Raw genomic sequence first — 20,114 nt, 5'->3', positions numbered from 1 at the left:
CTATAAGTGAACTAAGTTAGGATCTTCCTCATCATCATCATCATCACCATCACTATGATCATGATCATCATCCTCATGATCATCATCATCATCATCATCAAGGTCGATGTCCTGGTCTCTGTCAGAAATGACCACTTCCTCCTTGTCATTAGGGTCGATGTCTGCCTTAAACCACACAGCTTTGTACCCCTCATCCGTGCGCCGCTCCTTGGTGAGAATGGGTTTCACTTCTTTCTCATTATCTGTGTTATCTAAGCTATATTGGCTGCTGGAGTCTGTAGGAAGAGTGGGGTTATCATTACTGTTCTTGCTCTGCATGGTTGGACTGCTGCGCTGTGTCTTCAGAACCTCTGGAACTCTGTGGCTCAGCTCTGGCCCTCGTGGCAATGGCAACTCTGCTGCCTGCTTCAAATTCACACTGTCTTTGTCTCCATCAACCTGAAAGTCTTCACTGGTGTACTGCACTCCATCTTTAGGCCCACCTGAACCCCCACTCAGCTGCAGACCCCAACAGGACCAAAAAAAGAGAGAAATGTATGCATGATCTATATCCCAAAGCCCCAAATTCAGACATCAATCCACAGTTAAAAAGTAATTTGGTCATAAGATTACAGATGATGCATTAAATACATATAAATCCATTTACAGACTTCAGTATCCTCCTATTGCTTGTTTAAGCAACTCACCGAGCTGTGGAAGATGCTGATCTCGGACAGCTTCTTCCAGTCTGCACTGAAGCGTCTGATGTTGTAGGCCAGAAAACCAATAACCACAAAGCAGACCAGCAGCGCTATAGCCAAACTCACCCCCAGAGCTACCATGTCCTCCGTCCTGAAGTCACCCGACGGCAAATGCATCCCTTCTGAAACAAACATCATGACATGGCCACAATGTAAAACCTTTTCACAATAGATAAAGGACAGGAATAACAGACCACAAAACCCAATCAGTTGTAGCATGATTTGTATTACAATTTACCCAATCCCAGATACCAGATTATGCAAACTCTTATGATTATGATGATACAATGTGTGATTTTTTTTTTAATACGCCCTAAAAACCCTACATCATAGGCATCGTAACATACATTTCACATTGACCAGCAAACACAAGCAGATGCAAAAGCAGAGCTCAAGCATGCAGTAATCACCCACAGCATGTTTGATATGACCTAGAGGGAATACAGAGAATAGTCTAGCCAGGCTTATAGTACTTGAGACCAGGACTTGGACTCGAGTCTGACTTGTGCCCTAATTTTAAGGACTCGTGACTTGACTTGGACTTGAGCACTGATGATTCAGACTTGTAAATTGGAAATGAGGACTCTGATTTTTTTCTTTATTTTTTGTAACATGCCATAATAATTTGGCATAAGATATTTATATCTACATTATTTTTTACACTAATTTTGTGTAAGAGAATGCATATTCACCTGTTCATATGTCATGTTCAGAAACAAACTAACGTTACTGGTGCTAAAATGCCTGGAGAGAACACTCGTAGGATTGTCTGCTTTGCTTATACAGACTTCTTGTGCAGTGGGAAAAAATGCACTGCTATGTGTTCCATATGTAGAAGAACTATCGAGGAGACAATGGGGACGACCTCGAACTTCAATCATCATTTGGTAAGACTCCACTCAGAGAAGTAAGTGACACGCTGCGTTCATTGCTCTGTTGATAGCGGGGTTTGCTTGGTGACCGATGAACAAGCGAGTGTTAACCCTCTCTCATGTTATTTGCCCTGTTGATAGTGGGCGGAGCTTGCTGAGTGATGAACAAGCTTTTTATCTGTAGTCTATTAACTAAAATAGGGCGGTCGAGCAGTAACGTTAGTCCAACACAGTAGCAGAGACGCTTTCACATAAAGGCAGCAACAACCACCGTCAAATGGTGCGGATGGAGTCTTGCTCTTGGACTCAACTCAAAATGTTTTTTTTAATGACGGGCTTGACTCGGACTTGAACACAGAGGACTCGAGACTGGATTTGAGGTTTAGTGACTCGACTACAACACTGATTACAGTGCAACAGAAAAGATATGTGTGGATGGGTTAGGGTTCAGGTAAATGCATGTCCATCTGTGCATGTACCTGTGACTGTGGTAGTGGTGTGTGGACTGGAGGTGCTTTCCGTTAGCTCTGTGACTGTGGTAGTGGTGTGTGGACTGGAGGTGCTTTCCGTTAGCTCTGTGACTGTGGTAGTGGTGTGTGGACTGGAGGTGCTTTCCGTTAGCTCTGTGACTGTGGTAGTGGTGTGTGGACTGGAGGTGCTTTCCGTTAGCTCTGTGACTGTGGTAGTAGCCATGGTTGTGACTCCTAAAAAAAACAGCGGGAATACTCATGAAGTCCTTTGCAATCCAGCCAATTCAAGAAAATTATTTTAAAATTCAGTATATTTCCATTTACATTATTCTTTTGAATTTGGCTAGACGTAATTTATTGAATTTTTTTGAAATGGCTAGACAAAGAGACCTACTCGCAAGCCTCCCAGCACCTGCATGTTTCCCTTAAATGCAGCACAAGCAAGCAACATTATGCAAATTCCCGCAGAGGGGAAAGCTGAACAAGCTGAAAGGGTATGAGAGATTTCCTCATTCCTCAGGTGTGTCAAAATGATTTCTCTGTTAGTTTCTATTATGGCTATAATGTTAGGGATTGTCAAGTCTGGATAGGATATAATAAATATGAGATAATAATTAACACTTCCTAGAGTAATTGATGTTTATCTCTTCTCACCTGGAGTGACTTCTACAGAGAGAGAGGTTGTGCTGAATTCACCAGTTGTTGGATCAACTACACTTATCTAGAACAAGAACAAAAAAAAAAAGTACACACACACTTTATATATATATATATATATATATATATATATATATATATATATATATATATATAGTGTGTGTGTGCCAAAATTTGCTCCTTTGCAACTGGTAAGAATGACAAAAATCTTATTTCATATTTGAAATAAAGCAAAATGCATACTTGCATGTTCACATTGCCAGGAGGAGCTGCTCTTGTCATGATTATGAAGCCCTCTGGAGTGACTTTAAAGACACTGTCTACAGGAACCTCAAATGTAATGTTAGGATTTACTCCCTACAAAGAGAGCCATATAAAACAACTTAGACCTTTAAATATGTTAATTCAGTCATTTTCTTTCCTCTTTTCCTGGTGAAAGTTGCAGTAGCAACAGACAGAGGGATCCCGAGCAGTACCTGTGGCCCATGACCAAAGATTATGGTGGGACAGGATGACATTAAACACAACATAGTCCCAAACAAAAATAAGTTTATAGACTATCACACTTATGCGTAGACTAAAATTCTAATGAATTTATGAAGTAATCTCAGAATAGCCAATTGAAATCCAGCTTACAGACCAGCAGCTTGTTTTGAGCGGTTTTACACAATTTCAACCAAGTTTGAATGATATAGCAGGTGTATACTTTGAAGAATCTAAAATATGAAACTTTTTTTACACTTTTTTTGTTTGCCATATAATTCTATATATGTTCCATATATTATTTCATAGTTTTGACGTCTTCAGTATTGCTCTACAGTGTAGAAAATGGTCAGAACACAGAGAAACCTATGAATGAGTAGGGGTGTACAAACTTTTGACTGGTACGCTATAATATTACAGCTAATATCTTTAACTGGGGTTGCCAGGTTTCATCAAACCTTTCCAACCCAACTACATCTCAAAAACAAACAAAAAACAAACAACCCCCCCCCCCCCCCCCCACACACACACACTTAGTTTGATTTGTCAATGTTGCTTGTGGAAATGTATTAGATTTAATTCAGATTATTTCATATAAAACAAGATCTTGCAACTATGTTATACTATGCTTATGGTTATTGGAGATTCTGTCTTACAGCACGTGAAATTAGCTAGGCCTTTAGGGGCACCAGCAGCTGTAGTCAAGTGTATATCGGGAGCCAGGGTGCTGGACATAGCAGGTAATCTTAGGGTCTTAGACAAGCACAGATTCTCAAAGATAGTTATCTATGTAGGAGCTAATGATATACGCCTTCGTCAGTCTGAAGTTACAAAGAGTAACTTTGTAGAGGTGTTAAATTAGCGAAGGCGATGTCCAATGCTGTAGTATGCTCTGGCCCCATCCCAATGTGGCATGGCGATGTAGCTTACAGTAGGTTATAGTTGGTGAATTGCTGGTTGTCCAGGTGGTGCTCTGAAAACAGTGTGGGCTTTATAGACAATTGGAGTAGTTTTAAAGGCAAGGCTGGCCTGTTAGGGCAGGACGGTATCCATCCCACTTGGGAAGGTGCTGCTCTCATTTCTTGCAGCATAGCTCATTAGTCTCAGAACAGGCCTAGTTAACTTTTGACAATCCAGAGCCAAGGCCAGGGAGCAGACAAACAGGCTAAACCGACTGTCTGCTAGCTGCACAGAGTTGTCACTCAGGTGCCATGATATTGAGACTGTGTCTGTTCCCCGAACTATAAGAAAGGTAGAAATACTCTGAGAGTTTGTTCTAGTAATCTAATTAATATAAAAGTATATCATACTGACTGTACAGTCACTGCCAGCATCTTTGATCTAAAGGTAGGGCTATTAAATATTAGATCTCTTACATCTAAAGTGCTAACTGTTAATGAACTTTTAAGACACTCAAGCACATACTTAAGCACAGTGAAATTCCTCCTCTGCATTTAACCCATCTGAAGCAGTGAACATGCACACACAAGTGAGCAATGAGCACACACACATACCCAGGGCAGTGGGCAGCTATGCTACAGCATCCAAGGAGCAGTTGGGGGTTAGGTGCCTTGTTCAAGGGCACTTCATCCCAACCTCAGGCCATGGCTGCCCCATGTTAACTTCACCACATGTCTTTGAACTGTAGGGTAAACAGGAGCACCTGGAGGAAACCCATGCAGACACGGGGAGAACTTGCAAACTCCACACAGAAAGCCCCCCTGTCGGCCACTGAGCTCGAACCCAGAACCTTCTTGGCAACAGTGCTAACCACTACACCACTGTGCCACCCATTATTACTGATCAGGAGTTTAATGTACTGTGTTTAACAGAAACATGGATTAAGCCAAATTAATATATAGCATTAAACGAACCTAGTCCTCCTAGATACACCAGCCTCGTCTAACTGGCAGAGGAGGAGGCATTGCAGTTATTTATAATGATTATCTAGGCATGACACAAAAACCTGGTTATAAATTCAATGCATTTGAAGTTCTTCATCCTAATATAACATATGAAGCCTCAAAAAATAAGTCTACCCAGTCAATTCCATTATTTACAGTGGTGCTTAAAAGTTTGTGAACCCTTTAGTATTTTCTATATTTCTGCATAAATATGACCTAAAACATCATCAGATTGTCACACAAGTCCTAACAGTACATAAAGAGAACCCAGTTAAACAAATAAGACAAAAAATATTATACTTGGTCATTTATTTATTAAGGAAGATGATCCAATATTACATATCTGTGAGTGGCAAAAGTATGTGAACCTTTGCTTTCAGTATCTGGTGTGACCCCCTTGTGCAGCAATAACTGCAACTAAACGTTTCCGGTAACTGTTAATCAGTCCTGCACACCGGCTTGGAGGGATTTTAGCCTGTTCCTCCGTGCAGAACAGCTTCAACTCTGGGATGTTGGTGGGTTTCCTCACATGAACTGCTCGCTTCAGGCCCTTCCACAACATTTCGATTGGATTAAGGTCAGGACTTTGACTTGGCCATTCCAAAACATTAACTTTCTTCTTCTTTAACCATTCTTTGGTAGAATGAATTGTGTGCTTAGGGTCGTTGTCTTGCTGCATGACCCACCTTCTCTTGAGATTCAGTTCATGGACAGATGTCCTGACATTTTCCTCTAGAATTCATTGGTATAATTCAGAATTCATTGTTCCATCAACGATGGCAAGCCATCCTGGCCCAGATGCAGCAAAACAGGCCCAAACCATGATACTACCACCACCATGTTTCACAGATGGGATAAGGTTCTTATGCTGGATTGCAGTCTTTTCCTTTCTCCAAACATAACACTTCTCATTTAAACCAAAAAGTTCTATTTTGGTCTCATCCGTCCACAAAACATTTTTCCAATGGCCTTCTGGCTTGTCCACGTGATCTTTAGCAAACTGCAGATGAGCAGCAATGTTCTTTTTGGAGAGCAGTGGCTTTCTCTTTGCAACCCTGCCATGTACACCATTGTTGTTCAGTGTTCTGATGGTGGACTCATGAACATTAACATTACCCAATGTGAGAGAAGCCTTCAGTTGCTTAGAAGTTACCCTGGGGTCCTTTGTGACCTCGCCGACTATTACACACCTTGGTCTTGGAGTGATCTTTGTTGGTCGACCACTCCTGGGGAGGGTAACAATGGTCTTGAATTTCCTCCATTTGTACACAATCTGTCTGACTGTGGATTGGTGGAGTCCAAACTCTTTAGAGATGGTTTTGTAACCTTTTCCAGCCTGATGAGTATCAACAACGCTTTTTCTGAGGTCCTCAGAAATCTCCTTTGTTCGTGCCATGATACACTTCCACAAACATATGTGTTGTGAAGATCAGACTTTGATAGATCCCTGTTCTTTAAATAAAACAGGGTGCCCACTCACACCTGATTGTCATACCACTGATTGAAAACACCGGTCTCTAATTTCACCTTCAAATTAACTGCTAATCCTAGAGGTTCACATACTTTTGCCACTCACAGATATGTAATATTGGATGATTTTCCTCAATAAATAAATAAATGACCAAGTATAATATTTTTTGTCTATTTACTTTTAGGACTTGTGTGAAAATCTGATGATGTTTTTGGTCATATTTATGCAGAAATATAGAAAATTCTAAAGGGTTCACAAACTTTCAAGCACCACTGTATAACTGTATCAGTAGCAATTAGAATGTTTTACTCTCCTTAGGGAAATGAATCTAATTTCGTTAATTTCCACATGAAAATCTTCAACTTGTGTACTAAATCCCTTCCCTACATGACTCTTCAAACAGATAATACCAGAAGCAATTGAACCTCTTCTAAAAATAATCAATTTTTCCCTTAGAATTGGCTGTGTACCCAAATCCTTTAAACTAGCAGTTATCAAACCCCTGATGAAAAAACCTGACCTCGACCCCTGTCAGATGTCCAATTATAGGCCAATATCAAAACTCCCTTTAGTCTCCAAGATCCTAGAAAAAGCTGTGGCACAGCAATAATGCTTGTATCTACATAAGAATAACATCCATAAAATGTATCAATCAGAATTTAGACCTCATCATAGCACAGAGACAGCACTGGTTAAAGTAGTAAATGACCTACTGTTGGCGTCTGATCAGGGCTATGTTTCCCTGCTTGTATTGCTTGATCTTCGTGCAGCCTTTGACACCATTGGTCATTCCAATCTCCTGGCTAGACTAGAAAATTTTGTGGGAGTCAAGGGAACAGCCCTCTCCTCAGTCAGGTCTTATTTAACTGATCGCTGTCGGTTTGTTGATTTGTAAATGGTAATTTTTCATATATACATACTGAGATAAAGTCTGGTGTTCCACAAGGTTCTTTCTTAGGTTCACTGCTTTTTTCTTTATGTATCTTACCTCTGGGTGATATTATTTGTAAGCATGGTATTAGTTTCCACTGTTATGCTGATGACACACAGTTATATATTTCTGCAAAGCCAGATGAGAGACACCAGCTTAATAGAATTGAGGTATGTGTAAAGGACATTATACACTGGATACTTATTAACTTCCTTCTATTTAACTCTGACAAGACAGAAGTACTTGTACTAGGATCACATACAGCTAGAAGTAGGTTTTCTGTTTACACAGTAGCTCTGGATGACCTTTCTGTCTCTTCACATGCAGCAGTAAAAGATCTCAGGGTGATTATTGACCCCAGTCTTTCATTTGAAACTCATATTGATAACATCACCCAGATAGCTTTCTTTCATCTCAGAAATATTGCTAATATATAATATCACTACATAATGCAGAAAAACTACTTCATGCTTTTGTTACCTCTAGGTTGGATTATTGTAATGCCTTACTGTCTGGACGTTCCAATAGGTGCATAAACAAGCTCCAGTTATTTCAAAAAGCAGCAGCAGTAACTTCTACTAGAACTAGAAGTTATGACCACATCACCCCTGTCTTATCCACACTGCATTGGCTCCCAATCAAATTTCATATTGATTATAAAATACTACTATTGACCTTTAAAGCACTGAATGGTCTTGCACCACAGTATCTGAGTGAACTTCTGGTTCGTATGACCCGTCATGCCTACTTAGCAGGAGCAGGCTATCTGTTGGTACCTCATATAGTGAAGACTGCATCAGGGGGCAGAGCCTTTTCTTACAAAGCCCCACAGTTATGGAACAGCCTTCCAAGTAGTGTTTGGGACTCAGACACAGTCTCCGTGTTTAAATCTAGACTGAAAACATATCTTTTTAGCCAAACCTTTTGTTAATAGTTTTTTTTTTTTAATTAGGGAAAAACATAGATCTGGAGGGTCCTTAGGCATAGAGTATTTTGGTAAACTGGGATGTATGGATGCTTATACTTTGTGACTATATAGGACACAGTTATAGAAGTGAGTTATTTATAATCATGTTATCTGTTATCACCCAAATGAGGATGGGTTCCCTTTTGAGTCTGGTTCCTCTCAATGTTTCTTCTTCATGTCATCTGAGGGAGTTTTTCCTTGCCACCATCACCACAGACTTGCTCATTAGGGATAAAATTAGCTCATCTTTAAAGTCTTTAATTTTCTGTAAAGCTGCTTTGCGACAATGTCTGTTGCTAAAAGCGCTATAAAAATAAACTTGACTTATCTACTGCTCCTTCCCCAATCACAGGGCAGCATGATTCCTGTCTCAATGGGCTTCTATTAGGGATTTTTTTTCAGTTCATATTTTTTGACCACTAGATGCAATAATAACTCTATGAAAGCTAAATGGGGCAGTAAGTATACTACTGCAGCAGCTAGTAAGGTGACCACATAACAAAATAGCCACTTTTGTGGCATGCTGTCACTGGTCACTCAAAAGAGGTAATTAGTATTTTAATAAAATTTAAAATGTTTGGGATTGTGAATAAGGACTTTATCAGGATTAGCATTTGTTGAACAGCTGGTGGCCCCAATAGAAACTGCAACTGCCAAGATGTTCCTAAGCCACCTGTGAGATAAAATCCTAAATCAGCATCAGGGGCCATCCTTGTAAGTTGCCTGAACCATTTCAATGGTCTCCTCTTGATTTGAAGGAGCAGTGGTTCTACTCTGGGCTCTCCCTGATAGTTAAGCTCCTCATCCTATCATGGAGGCAACCCTGCAGAGGAACCTCATTTCTGACATCTCTATTTGGACAATTATTCTTTCAAAATCTATCCAAAAACTGTGCTCCTGCTCCACCACCACAGATTGGTAGAGCAACTTTAATAATACTTCTGGTGGCCCAATCCATTTTTTACCCTCACGCTCCATTTTTCCATTACTCTTAAACTGCATCTGGGGAAAGGTCTCTCCCCTGACCTGAATAGGTTGTGTTCAGTCACGTGACTTTTGCTTCCAAGTTTACTTTCAGTGAATGACGTGGTGGTCAGACAAACCAATTTGGCCGCCATTATACAGAGTTAGTGAAACCATCTCCGACTATTTTCACAGTTTAGAAGCCAATGCACGTCAAGATACCTTCAGAAAGTTGCTCTTTGCAATGGGATAGATCCTTACATGTTATCAAAGGAGGATTTTTCCTATGAGTTGTAAAAATTATCCATCCATTGAGTTCCCTGACATCTCAAACTACCTGGTGCTGCAGACATTGGACTATGTGGACAAACAGATTAAAACCTGGAAGAGCATGGAGATGTAAAACTTTTTTATATATGGCTGGGTTAAAGATCTGGAGATCAAGACAGTACAAGATAAATCCTGTATTGTTTATGCCCAGGTAAGGAGGTATTTTTGGGCTTTTTGTATGTGTCTTTACGATAGTTGCTAGGATCCTACAAGTTTTAGTATCAAGTGTAAACAAACCATAGCCGCTTGATTCTCAATCCTTCCTGCTCTTCTCTTCCAAGTAAATCATTCATAAAGATCCACAGAAATACCAAAACATCACGAAATAACAGAAAATTGTGAGAAAAGTCATTTGCAAATCCAAATGAAATAAATCAGAGGAATTTACAAACCTTTCCCGAAGTGATCACTGCAAACTTGACCGTTCTTTGACTCGGCTCCCTTTCATTGCAGCAAAAGGTTCAAGAGCTACCTTTCTTGTTGTCTTTTGGTAAAATCCTTGGGTCTTTCACCCTTTTTATCACTTCACAGGGAACCCGGAAGAAACTTTTATTAGTTTCATGGTTTGTCTGATTTGAACAGCCCAACACAATGCAAGCGTAGGGCATTTTAAGGACTAGCATGGTGCCCCAGTGATAGTAACGCTTTGTGAAACAGTGAGCTTGGCTGAACACCACTTCATGTCTTGCATATCTAATGTGGCAGATGTGACATAACATGCAACCCAGCAATAGAGCATCCCACTCTTTTCAGGGAGGCCTCAAAATTGGAGATGATGATTTACATTGCAGGTGGCCTCACAGCAAGAAGGTTGTGGGTGTGACCCTAGTGGCCCACTGGGACTTTTCTGTGTGGAGTTTGTGTTCTCTCCCCATGCCTCTGTGGGTTTCCTCCGGGTGCTCCAGGTTCCTCCCACAGTCCAAGACATGCGGATGAGGTCAACTGGCTACTCTAAATTGAATGGTTTGTTTCTGTGTTAGCCCTGCCAAAAACTGGCGATCTGCCCAGGATAAGTATTATAGATAATGGATGGATGGATGGATGGATGGATGGATGGATGGATGGATGGATGGAAGTATTTTCATCCTAGTTGCTTCACATTCAGCAGCAAAACATTTGTGTGTGTTAGAAGTCAGATGGTGCTAAGAGAACATTATTATCTGCAAGTAACAGGGATAGTCCATCCATCCATCCCTTATCCATAACCGCATATCCTGTGCAGGGTCACAGGCAAGCTTGGAGCCTATCCCAGCTGACTATGGGCGAGAGGCAGGGTACACCCTGGACAAGTTGCCAGGTCATCGTAGGGCTGACACATAGAGACAAACAACCTATGGTCATTTGACACCTATGGTCAATTTAGAGCCACCAATTAACATAACCTGCATGTCTTTGGACTGCGGGGGAAACCCACACAGACACGGGGAGAACATGCAAACTCCACACAGAAAGGCCCCTGTCGGCCACTGGGCTCAAACCCAGAACCTTCTTGCAGTGAGGTGACGGTGCTAACCAGTATACCACCATGCTGCCCCACAGGGATAGTCTCTCGCACATAATGACTCTTCAACCTTGGTTGATCTCAAATGGTCTTTCTAAAGATCGATGATTATGGAGGACTTTAATCTTATTTTTTTTAACTAGAATATTTCAACTAATCTATTTTAAGTGTTGTCATTTGTGATAAAAGATTTCACTCATAAGACAAAAATGTTATTGAGTGTGGATGACCTGAATAGTTTCAAAACAAAGTAAACAAATCAACTAAGATATGATTCATGTTTTTGTATTCTGGTTACATATACAGTAGCTACATCAAAAAATACTATGATATTCAGCATTCTGATGATAGTATTATCAAGTTTTTCGGTTATTAGTTGATACTGTGTAACTCCTTTCTCTTTCAGTTCCACTAAAATTGTAGCTGCACACTTTTTCTCCAAATCATTCGTACTGACATTAAATTTCAATTAACACTATTACAAGGACTTGACATGCATTGAAACTGCATGGGACTAAACATAACGGCAGAAAAATATAAAATCTGGAGTGTATTTAAGACTTACATCAGTGAAGTCTGCATCTGTAGCCTGAACCTGTAGAGGTATGCTGTTGGACTTGCTTTCAAGCACCAGGCTGCCAACACCTGCATCCTCTGAGATGAAACCCTCATATTTGGGTTTGACGAACTCTGGTGGGTACTTGCTACTTGGCAATACTTGTAGTGTGACAGTTGTGGTGGCGAGGTCAGGGCTTTCCAACTCATATGCCTACAGTGTGGGTGATGGAAATACAGTTAACACATATGATCCACTCATATATTATATAGACACAAGTGTGTTGCTGGGAAATACCCCACTCGTTTTTCATACGAGCTACATCCAGGACATGGAGGTTCAAAACTGTGACATAAATCACTATATGTTACTCGTGAGGAAATTGATGAATTGTTTTGATAAATGTAGGTACTTTTTGTTTGTTTGTCTTTATAATAGAAAGAAAATCAAATATGAAGTTTATCTTCTCGTGTTGAAAAACTCGCATATTTCATACAAAATACATTGCAGATCTGAGTGACAAATTTCCCAATATTTCACTCCAATGACATCACTCCCAGTGTTTCCCACTGGCTGGACGCGTGTTGTCAAAATGGCAAACTGTCTCAAAATTAAAATTATTTTGATTAGCTTGCAGTTTTTAAAATCTATTTATTTATTTTTTTACCTCACCTGAGTCCAGGGGGCGAGGTATTGTTTTTGGTGGGTATTGTTTCTTTGTTTTTATTGTTAGCAACATTATGAGAAAACGACTGGACCATTCATTAAACTTTCAGGATAAATGGACATTAGTCTCAAATAGAACCTCCAACATTTTGAGGGTCATCTGGTCAAGGTCACCAAAAAGGTCAAAATCATTTTTCCACGATATCTTCCTTCATATTCATCATATTTACTTCAAACCAAATCCAAAATGTTCATCTTTCAATTCTGCTTCCATTGATATGCTACATGATGAGGTATCTCTCATAGTTTTCTTAGCAGTTGGGGGTCAAATATTGGGGGGGGGGGGGTCGGGTGAGGTTTGTTTTGCCTGGCAACACTTTTTTTTTTTGTGTGTGTGTGTGTGTGTGTGTGTGTGTGTGTGTGTGTGTGTGTGTGTCCATATAATATAAAGAACATTACATGATGGCATAAAGATATGAAGTTTATCTTTTTATGATATTTTTATTTATTTATTTATATATATAAATAAATAAAAAATGAGAGTGGTGGTCCCTTTCCAGTGATGGCCAAGGTAGAGGGGGTGACCACTTATAAGACATGGGCTAATAAATATACAGTCAAAAGTATGTGGACACCTGTCCAATCAAACCCATGTGCTTGTTGAGCGTCTCACTCCAGACTTAGTCCTGCCTTTTCTATTATTATAACCACCACTCTTCAGGAAAGGCTTTCCACTAGATTTTGGAGTGTGGCTGAGGGCATTTGTGATTATTCAGCTACAAGAACATTAGTGGGGTCAGGCACTGATGTTGGGTGAGGAGACTGGGGTGCAGTCAGCATTCCAGTTCATTCCAAAGGTGTTTAGTGGGGTTGAGGTCAGGGCTCCATGCAGGACACTCGAGTTTTTCACTCCAACCTTGGCACACCATGTCTTCATGGAGCTGACTTTTCTGCATAGGGGCATTGTCATGCTGGAACATGTTTGGGCCTCTTAGTTCCAGTGGAGAGAAATTATAATGCTAAAGCATAGAAAGGCATTCTATACAATTGTGTGCTTCTAACTATATGGGTGTGATGGTCAAGTGTCCCATGAGTGCAAGTCCAAGCTTGGTGTACTTTATATGTATAAACTAAGAGGTTTACTTACCATAACTCTCAGTATAATGGGTCCTGCTACACCCACTGGCTGCCTCATTGTAATAGCTCCAGTGTTTTGATTCATAATGAATGTGTTATCCTCATTTCCTGTTCAGGGGCAGAAAATTATTTGAAATACTGAAATAGTGTCTAAAAATGTTGTGCACAAGAAAGCATGTAGAACAATGTAACTAACTTGATTAATTTTGCAACACCAGAATCTTGTCTAACCTTCAATAATGTCATATCTAATTGGGTCATTCCTTCCTTTGTCTCCATCAATGGCATACACTGGACCAGGTTTCAAGGTCAACGCACCAGTCTGTGATTTAAGAAAAGCCTATTATCATTTAATCAGGGAGACAAATACCAGTACAAATGGCAGGCTATCAGTGGGTTTTGATTAGGTGGATAACCTTAAAAGCTACACCTCTGCTAGCCTGATTCTTCCTTAGCCATTATAGATGAATATACATGTGTCATACAACTATATCTTTTGATCAAGCAGCACTTCTTCATCTTGTATTGCTATCTCATAGTAGTGAAAGCATAGGAAGGGAACATACCACTTGCTGATGTAAATTGACGTTCCCTGTGTATCCAGAGGTGACACAGCCTTTGGCTATGCCAACAGTGAACTCTGTGCAAGGCTGGAACCATGGTGGTCGGTTGTTGATGTCTAATACAGTGACAATGACAGTGGTGGTGGCAGTATAAGATGGTGTCACTGTTGCAGATAAGGGTGTGTCCTGAAAAGTCACCAAATCCATAATGTAATGAATACAATAATGAATATAATGTTTATAATGATAATCAAATATATTTTATCAGCTTGTACCTGAGCAAAGAGATCCAGAGTAACTTCTTTAATAGTATCATAATCCAAAACCTTCTTCACCAGAATTTCTGGGTCAGTTTCTGTCTTCAGCCCAAATTCTTCCTGAGAAAGGGGAGGGCAGGGGGCAGGGGGAGGGCAGGGGGAGGGCAGGGGGCGGGGAGGGCAGGGGGCAGGGGGAGCAGGAAGGAGGAAGTATTTTTTAAACCTCGCTGCACTTTGAACAGTGCCAGTATTTATGACTGTTTCCAGTAAACAGGTAACACTTGGACTTACCATTGGAGATACCAGACGGTAGTACAGTGGAGCTGAATCAGAGTCTTTAGCCTCAATTCTGCCCACTGTTGTACCAACTTTGGATAGCTTAAGAGACATTATACATTTTTAGTCTCCACTGACAATAACATTTCTTCAGTATCTTCACTGACACACCAAACCCAATGAGCTGTAACTGAATTCAATGATGCATGTACTTTGAAATGTGAGTATAATAGCTCTACCTCATTAACTTCCAGTGTGTACAGGTTCTTTTCAAAAACTGGAGGGATGTCGTTGATGTTTTGCACAATCACAGTTACCCTTAGGTGTTCCTGCAAAGGCTATTTTTTTTTAAAATTAGTATAGCATTATGCCTTAGGAATAGCAATACTTATATTTAAAAAAGGCTAGCAAATAATAATCAACAATAAGCAAGCTTACCGGAACCACCCCATCCTTCGTACAAAGTATACTAATGCTCAGGCCACCACCAGGAGGCAGGGCCTAGGACAAACACATTTAAAAATAAAAATGTATAGCTGGCATGAACAGTTAAAGGTTAGTGGGAACTGGAACAAAAACATTTATAAACTTTTATATTTGAATAGGCTAATCTAGCTCTCAGTGTGATCCCAGTAAGATTTCATGGGCTGTATATTACACAAAATCACGCTAAATGAACACTTGTGGGAGGAATAATTACCTCATAGTCCAGTACTTTATTTGCCACAAGAGCATTGCCATTTAATCCGAAGGCATTGTCAGGATTGTTTGTTAATTTAAGGCTGACCCCTGCCTCAGTGGTTATTGTGGCCACGCTAGCACCAACAGTGTTGTTCTCATAAAACTCCACGACGAGTGGGGCTGAGCAAACTGTAACAAAAAGACAGGACAAACAATGCATTCAAATCAGAATCATTTTTATTCCTTTTGATGTGCAGCATACATCATAATTTGCTTTCAGTTACTAGATGCAAATTAGGGTGCATCAGTTGCCCCCTAAAAATGAAAAGTTCCTCCGATCATGATGCATTTTTATGTTCCTTTTGGTAAGAAAACACACTGGGTGAAATATTTTGACAAAATTCAAAAGTTTAATGGTGGCACCAGGAGCTCAAAGTTATGGAAAAAGCTGCTATTTTATAACAAAATTTCGATCACTTTTCATGAAACATTATGGCACCTTATAGAGTATACCAAATATCTTAGATACACATTTTTAGTGCATATTCTAAATATATTATCAAGCACAGTTTGAGTTTTAGCTGTTAATTGAATCATTGTTCAACTACTTTAATGCTTCTCAATCCCTTGCAAAGGTTCTTAACATGATCTCTGGGTCACAAGAAATCAATAAATGGAGTCCAACATTGTGATTCAAACCTCACGCGAAAACATAAAATAAGCGTTTTTTGGCAAAAAAATGAACCTCATGGTGCCACCATTAGACTTTTGAATATGGTCAAAAAATTTTACAGGATGTCTTTATTGGTGAAAAGGAACACCCAAACAAAAATGCATCAGATTTTATGAAAGTGAGGGCAACTGATCCACCCTAATGCAAATCAATTAAAAGAAAGTTGATTTCAGTTTTTCACATTACATTTAATTCATTTCTTCATTTAGCATCAGTTTCAACAACCCAGAACACTTGCATGACTTACTATAAAGATACAATTGGGTGACAAATTAAAGGAAAACCCAACATAAAGTGTCTTCAGTGCCACCAGAACAGCTTAATTTCACCTTGGTGTAGATGTTATAAGTCTCTCTAACTGTACTGGAAAGATGAACAGCATTTTTCTGAAAGAGATTCCCTGTAAGATGTAACCGTTCTTTTAATGAGAGTGATATAGCGTGCTGTCTAATATGTTGCTCCGTAAGTGTTTAATCTTCAGGTTGAGATCTGATGACTGTGAGCATCATAGCATATGATGCACATCATTTTCATACTCATTAAACCTTTCAGTAAGCTGTCATGCTCTGTGTTTGGGTGCCATTGCACTGGGATCCTGAAAGAGCGCACTTCCATTACAATAGAAGTCTCTGTTGTCATAGGATAAAGCTGATCAGTCAGAATAATTTTGTATTGATCCAAAGAATAAAAGAGCTCCAGGTTTTCCTTTCATTTCTTACATGTCTATATAAACAAGCTTACTTTCTATGCTTTAGAATGCAACTTTCTAAACATTTCAATTCATTGATTAATCTATTGATTGGGAAACTTTTATTCTAATTTAACCATGTTCATAAGACCAAGCCTTATATGTCAACTGTCAAAATAAATCAAACCAACAAAACCACAATGAAGTTTTCATATTTATACTGTCAAAGCCTTATTTTTTAAAACGTGTACCACATAAGCCAGATAATGGTTACTTACTCTGACCAGTAGTGTTGATGGTGAGCACTCCCAGTAGAAAGAAAACTATTTTGAGTGAGAGAAGATTTTTTAGACCCATTTCTCAAGAGGTCTCTGCTCGATCCGGTTCTCTTTCGCACAACACATTAAACATGTTAGCTGATGAGAGAAAGCAGGCTTCAGACCCAACCTTTGAGATTGGATGTTATCTGTGTTTTATTGGTCATAAAAAGCTGACTGGGATGGACTTTTGCCCCATCAAATCTCCTGTCAGTCTGGACTGGATTTGTGGTGTTTTCGACACAAATAGACATAGACCAGTTGTTTACCCCAAGTTTTCAGTGTTTACACGATCATTGCAAGACAGGCTCAAGAAAAGAAAGGGGTATGGGATGTGTACAGTGACTTAGATTATTATTTCTACTATCTAAGGGGTAGGCCATGATCATAAAAACAGAAAACCCTCTTATCTAGAATCCAGTATTTCTCTGCACATTTAATGGGATATGAAAAGCAGAAGTGTCTCTAATAAAGAGCACGCTCACATTAATACCCTGGACCATGTACTGTGTAACATGCAACATGTCTAACTGGTTAATACACATCAAATTGTGTTTATTTCAGCAGCAAAAGTATGTCATGTCATTCATGTTAGGTGGGATTTTCATTAGGAATCACCAAACTCTGTTATGTCACATGGGTTGCCTTCAAGTTTAATAATGAATTTAATTCTTGATAGTATCTGTAACTTATTTGTATTTCTGTATGTATAAACAAATTAACTGGATGACATGATTTAATTGTAGATTAACATGATCACATGGATTGCGAGAGTTACAATTAGAGATGCTCCAACACCTTGTAATTAACTGAGAATATTTCTCATTAAGACTGCAATTGCTAAGAACAGTTTTGCACTCAAATCTCCATCACCTAACAGTTGATGAGTCCAATACAATAGACTTCAAGTTAAAATTATAATGAATTCAGCAATAACTCTGATATTCATATTAGGGTGCATCAGTTGCCCTCACTTTCATAAAATCTGATGCATTTTTGTTTGGGTGTTCCTTTTCACCAATAAAGACATCCTGTAAAATTTTTTGACCATATTCAAAAGTCTAATGGCGGCACCATGAGGTTCATTTTTTGCCAAAAAACGCTTATTTTATGTTTTCGCGTGAGGTTTGAATCACAATGTTGGACTCCATTTATTGATTTCTTGTGACCCAGAGATCATGTTAAGAACCTTTGCAAGGGATTGAGAAGCATTAATGTGATTCATAATACATTTGTATTGTTTAAAAGTAGTTGAACAATGATTCAATGAACAGCTAAAACTCAAACTGTGCTTGATAATATATTTAGAATATGTACTAAAAATGTGTATCTAAGATATTTGGTATACTCTATAAGGTGCCATAATGTTTCATGAAAAGTGATCGAAATTTTGTCATAAAATAGCAGCTTTTTCCATAACTTTGAGCTCCTGGTGCCACCATTTAAACTTTTGAATTGTGTCAAAATATTTCACCCAGTGTGTTTTCTTACCAAAAGGAACATAAAAATGCATCATGATCGGAGGAACTTTTCATTTTTAGGGGGCAACTGATGCACCCTAATTCATATTCATAAGTTGCTCATACATTCCTGTTTACACAATTGCACTTTTTGACATTATAGAAGGGAAATTATTCACAATTGCAATATCTGGTGTCACCTAGATGAGGATGGGTTTCCTTTTGAGTCTGATTCCTCTTAAGGTTTCTTCCTCATGTCGTCTCAAAGAGTTTTTCCTTGCCCCATTGTCTCTGGTTTGCTCATAAGGGATACATTTATGAATTTCAAATTTAGATCTAGAATTGACATATTTCTCTAAAGCTGCCTTGCAGGCTTGTAGTACTCGAGTCCAGGACTCGGACTTGAGTCTGACTCATGCCCTAATTTTAAGGACTTGTGACTTGACTTGGACTTGAGCACTGATGACTCGGACTCGCGCATTAACTGCATTCGGACTCATAAACTGGAGACGAGGACTTGGATTTTTTTCTTTATTTTTTGTAACATGCCATAATAATTTGGCACAAGATATTTATATCTTATATTGAATTGAATTTTGATATTTCTTTAACAAGAGTCCTTTTTTTGTAAGAAAGAAAATACCAAATTAGGCACTATAAAAACAAACAATTAAATAATTTCATACATCATCAGTGAACGATCTTGGTCATGGTTGTGGTGGATCTGGAGCCTATCACAGGAACACCACTGTAGTGAAACCTGAACACTTATTCAAACCTGGGGCAATTCAGCATTGCTAATTTGCATGGTTTTGAGACAGAAAGAAAGCAAAGAACGCAAAGGAAACTCTAACTGACAAGTACGACAAACACTACACTGAACTCAGGATTGAACCAGAGACCCTGGAGCTGTGAGGTGGAAATGCTACCCGTTGCACCCCCATATAAATAAACAAGCAAACTAACTAGTAAATAAATAAAAAAATATATAATTAATGAATAATGAGACTACTCCGTATAGTTCTGCAACTGTTCAGGTATCATACATAACCTGGTTCCAGTAAATGCTTCACTTCTGCAGCACATATAAAAGGAAACACCCTGGGTTTGATATACTGAGATTGTTTTTTTGTTTTTTTTATGATCCAAATTTACATTATATACCGAAAAACAACAAAATGTCTAAACAGTTACCATAAAAACACAGGTTGAACCAACATCTGGGAATTAAATATCAATCTACTTATAGCAAAAGCACATGTATTTCTTCTGTAGTATTATTTAATCTAGACTACGATGGTGCTTTAAGGTCATTCGCTATAACATTCATTCTATCTTTGCCTTTAGACAACTTCAAGTAACACAGAAGAATATGGTTTCACATCTCTCATTTTATTATATTTTGATGGTAGGTTGACAGGTTTCTCAGAGTGTTTGACAGGTGTTTTTTTTTCACAACAAACTGGAATATTTGTGAAACGTTTGAAAAAT

At 39.0% G+C, this 20,114-nt stretch overlaps 1 protein-coding gene across 1 annotated transcript; it reads right to left on the bottom strand.

Moving 5' to 3' along the window:
* cdhr5b (cadherin-related family member 5b) lies at positions 1–17,203 on the bottom strand. Its single transcript, XM_060902934.1, has 15 exons — positions 17,125–17,203; positions 15,445–15,614; positions 15,192–15,245; positions 14,984–15,082; positions 14,760–14,846; positions 14,487–14,588; positions 14,215–14,397; positions 13,880–13,970; positions 13,659–13,756; positions 11,855–12,058; positions 2,983–3,096; positions 2,737–2,803; positions 2,119–2,316; positions 687–862; positions 1–498 (listed from the first exon to the last, which is right to left on the bottom strand). The coding sequence occupies exons 1-15, from the start codon at positions 17,201–17,203 to the stop codon at positions 1–3; spliced, it is 2,220 nt and encodes a 739-aa protein (XP_060758917.1).
* Positions 17,204–20,114: the final 2,911 nt, after the last annotated feature.

This window comes from Neoarius graeffei, chromosome 2 (assembly GCF_027579695.1).
Source record: "Neoarius graeffei isolate fNeoGra1 chromosome 2, fNeoGra1.pri, whole genome shotgun sequence".
Lineage (NCBI taxonomy): Eukaryota > Metazoa > Chordata > Actinopteri > Siluriformes > Ariidae > Neoarius > Neoarius graeffei.
This window is presented reverse-complemented; position numbering and strand designations above follow the sequence as displayed.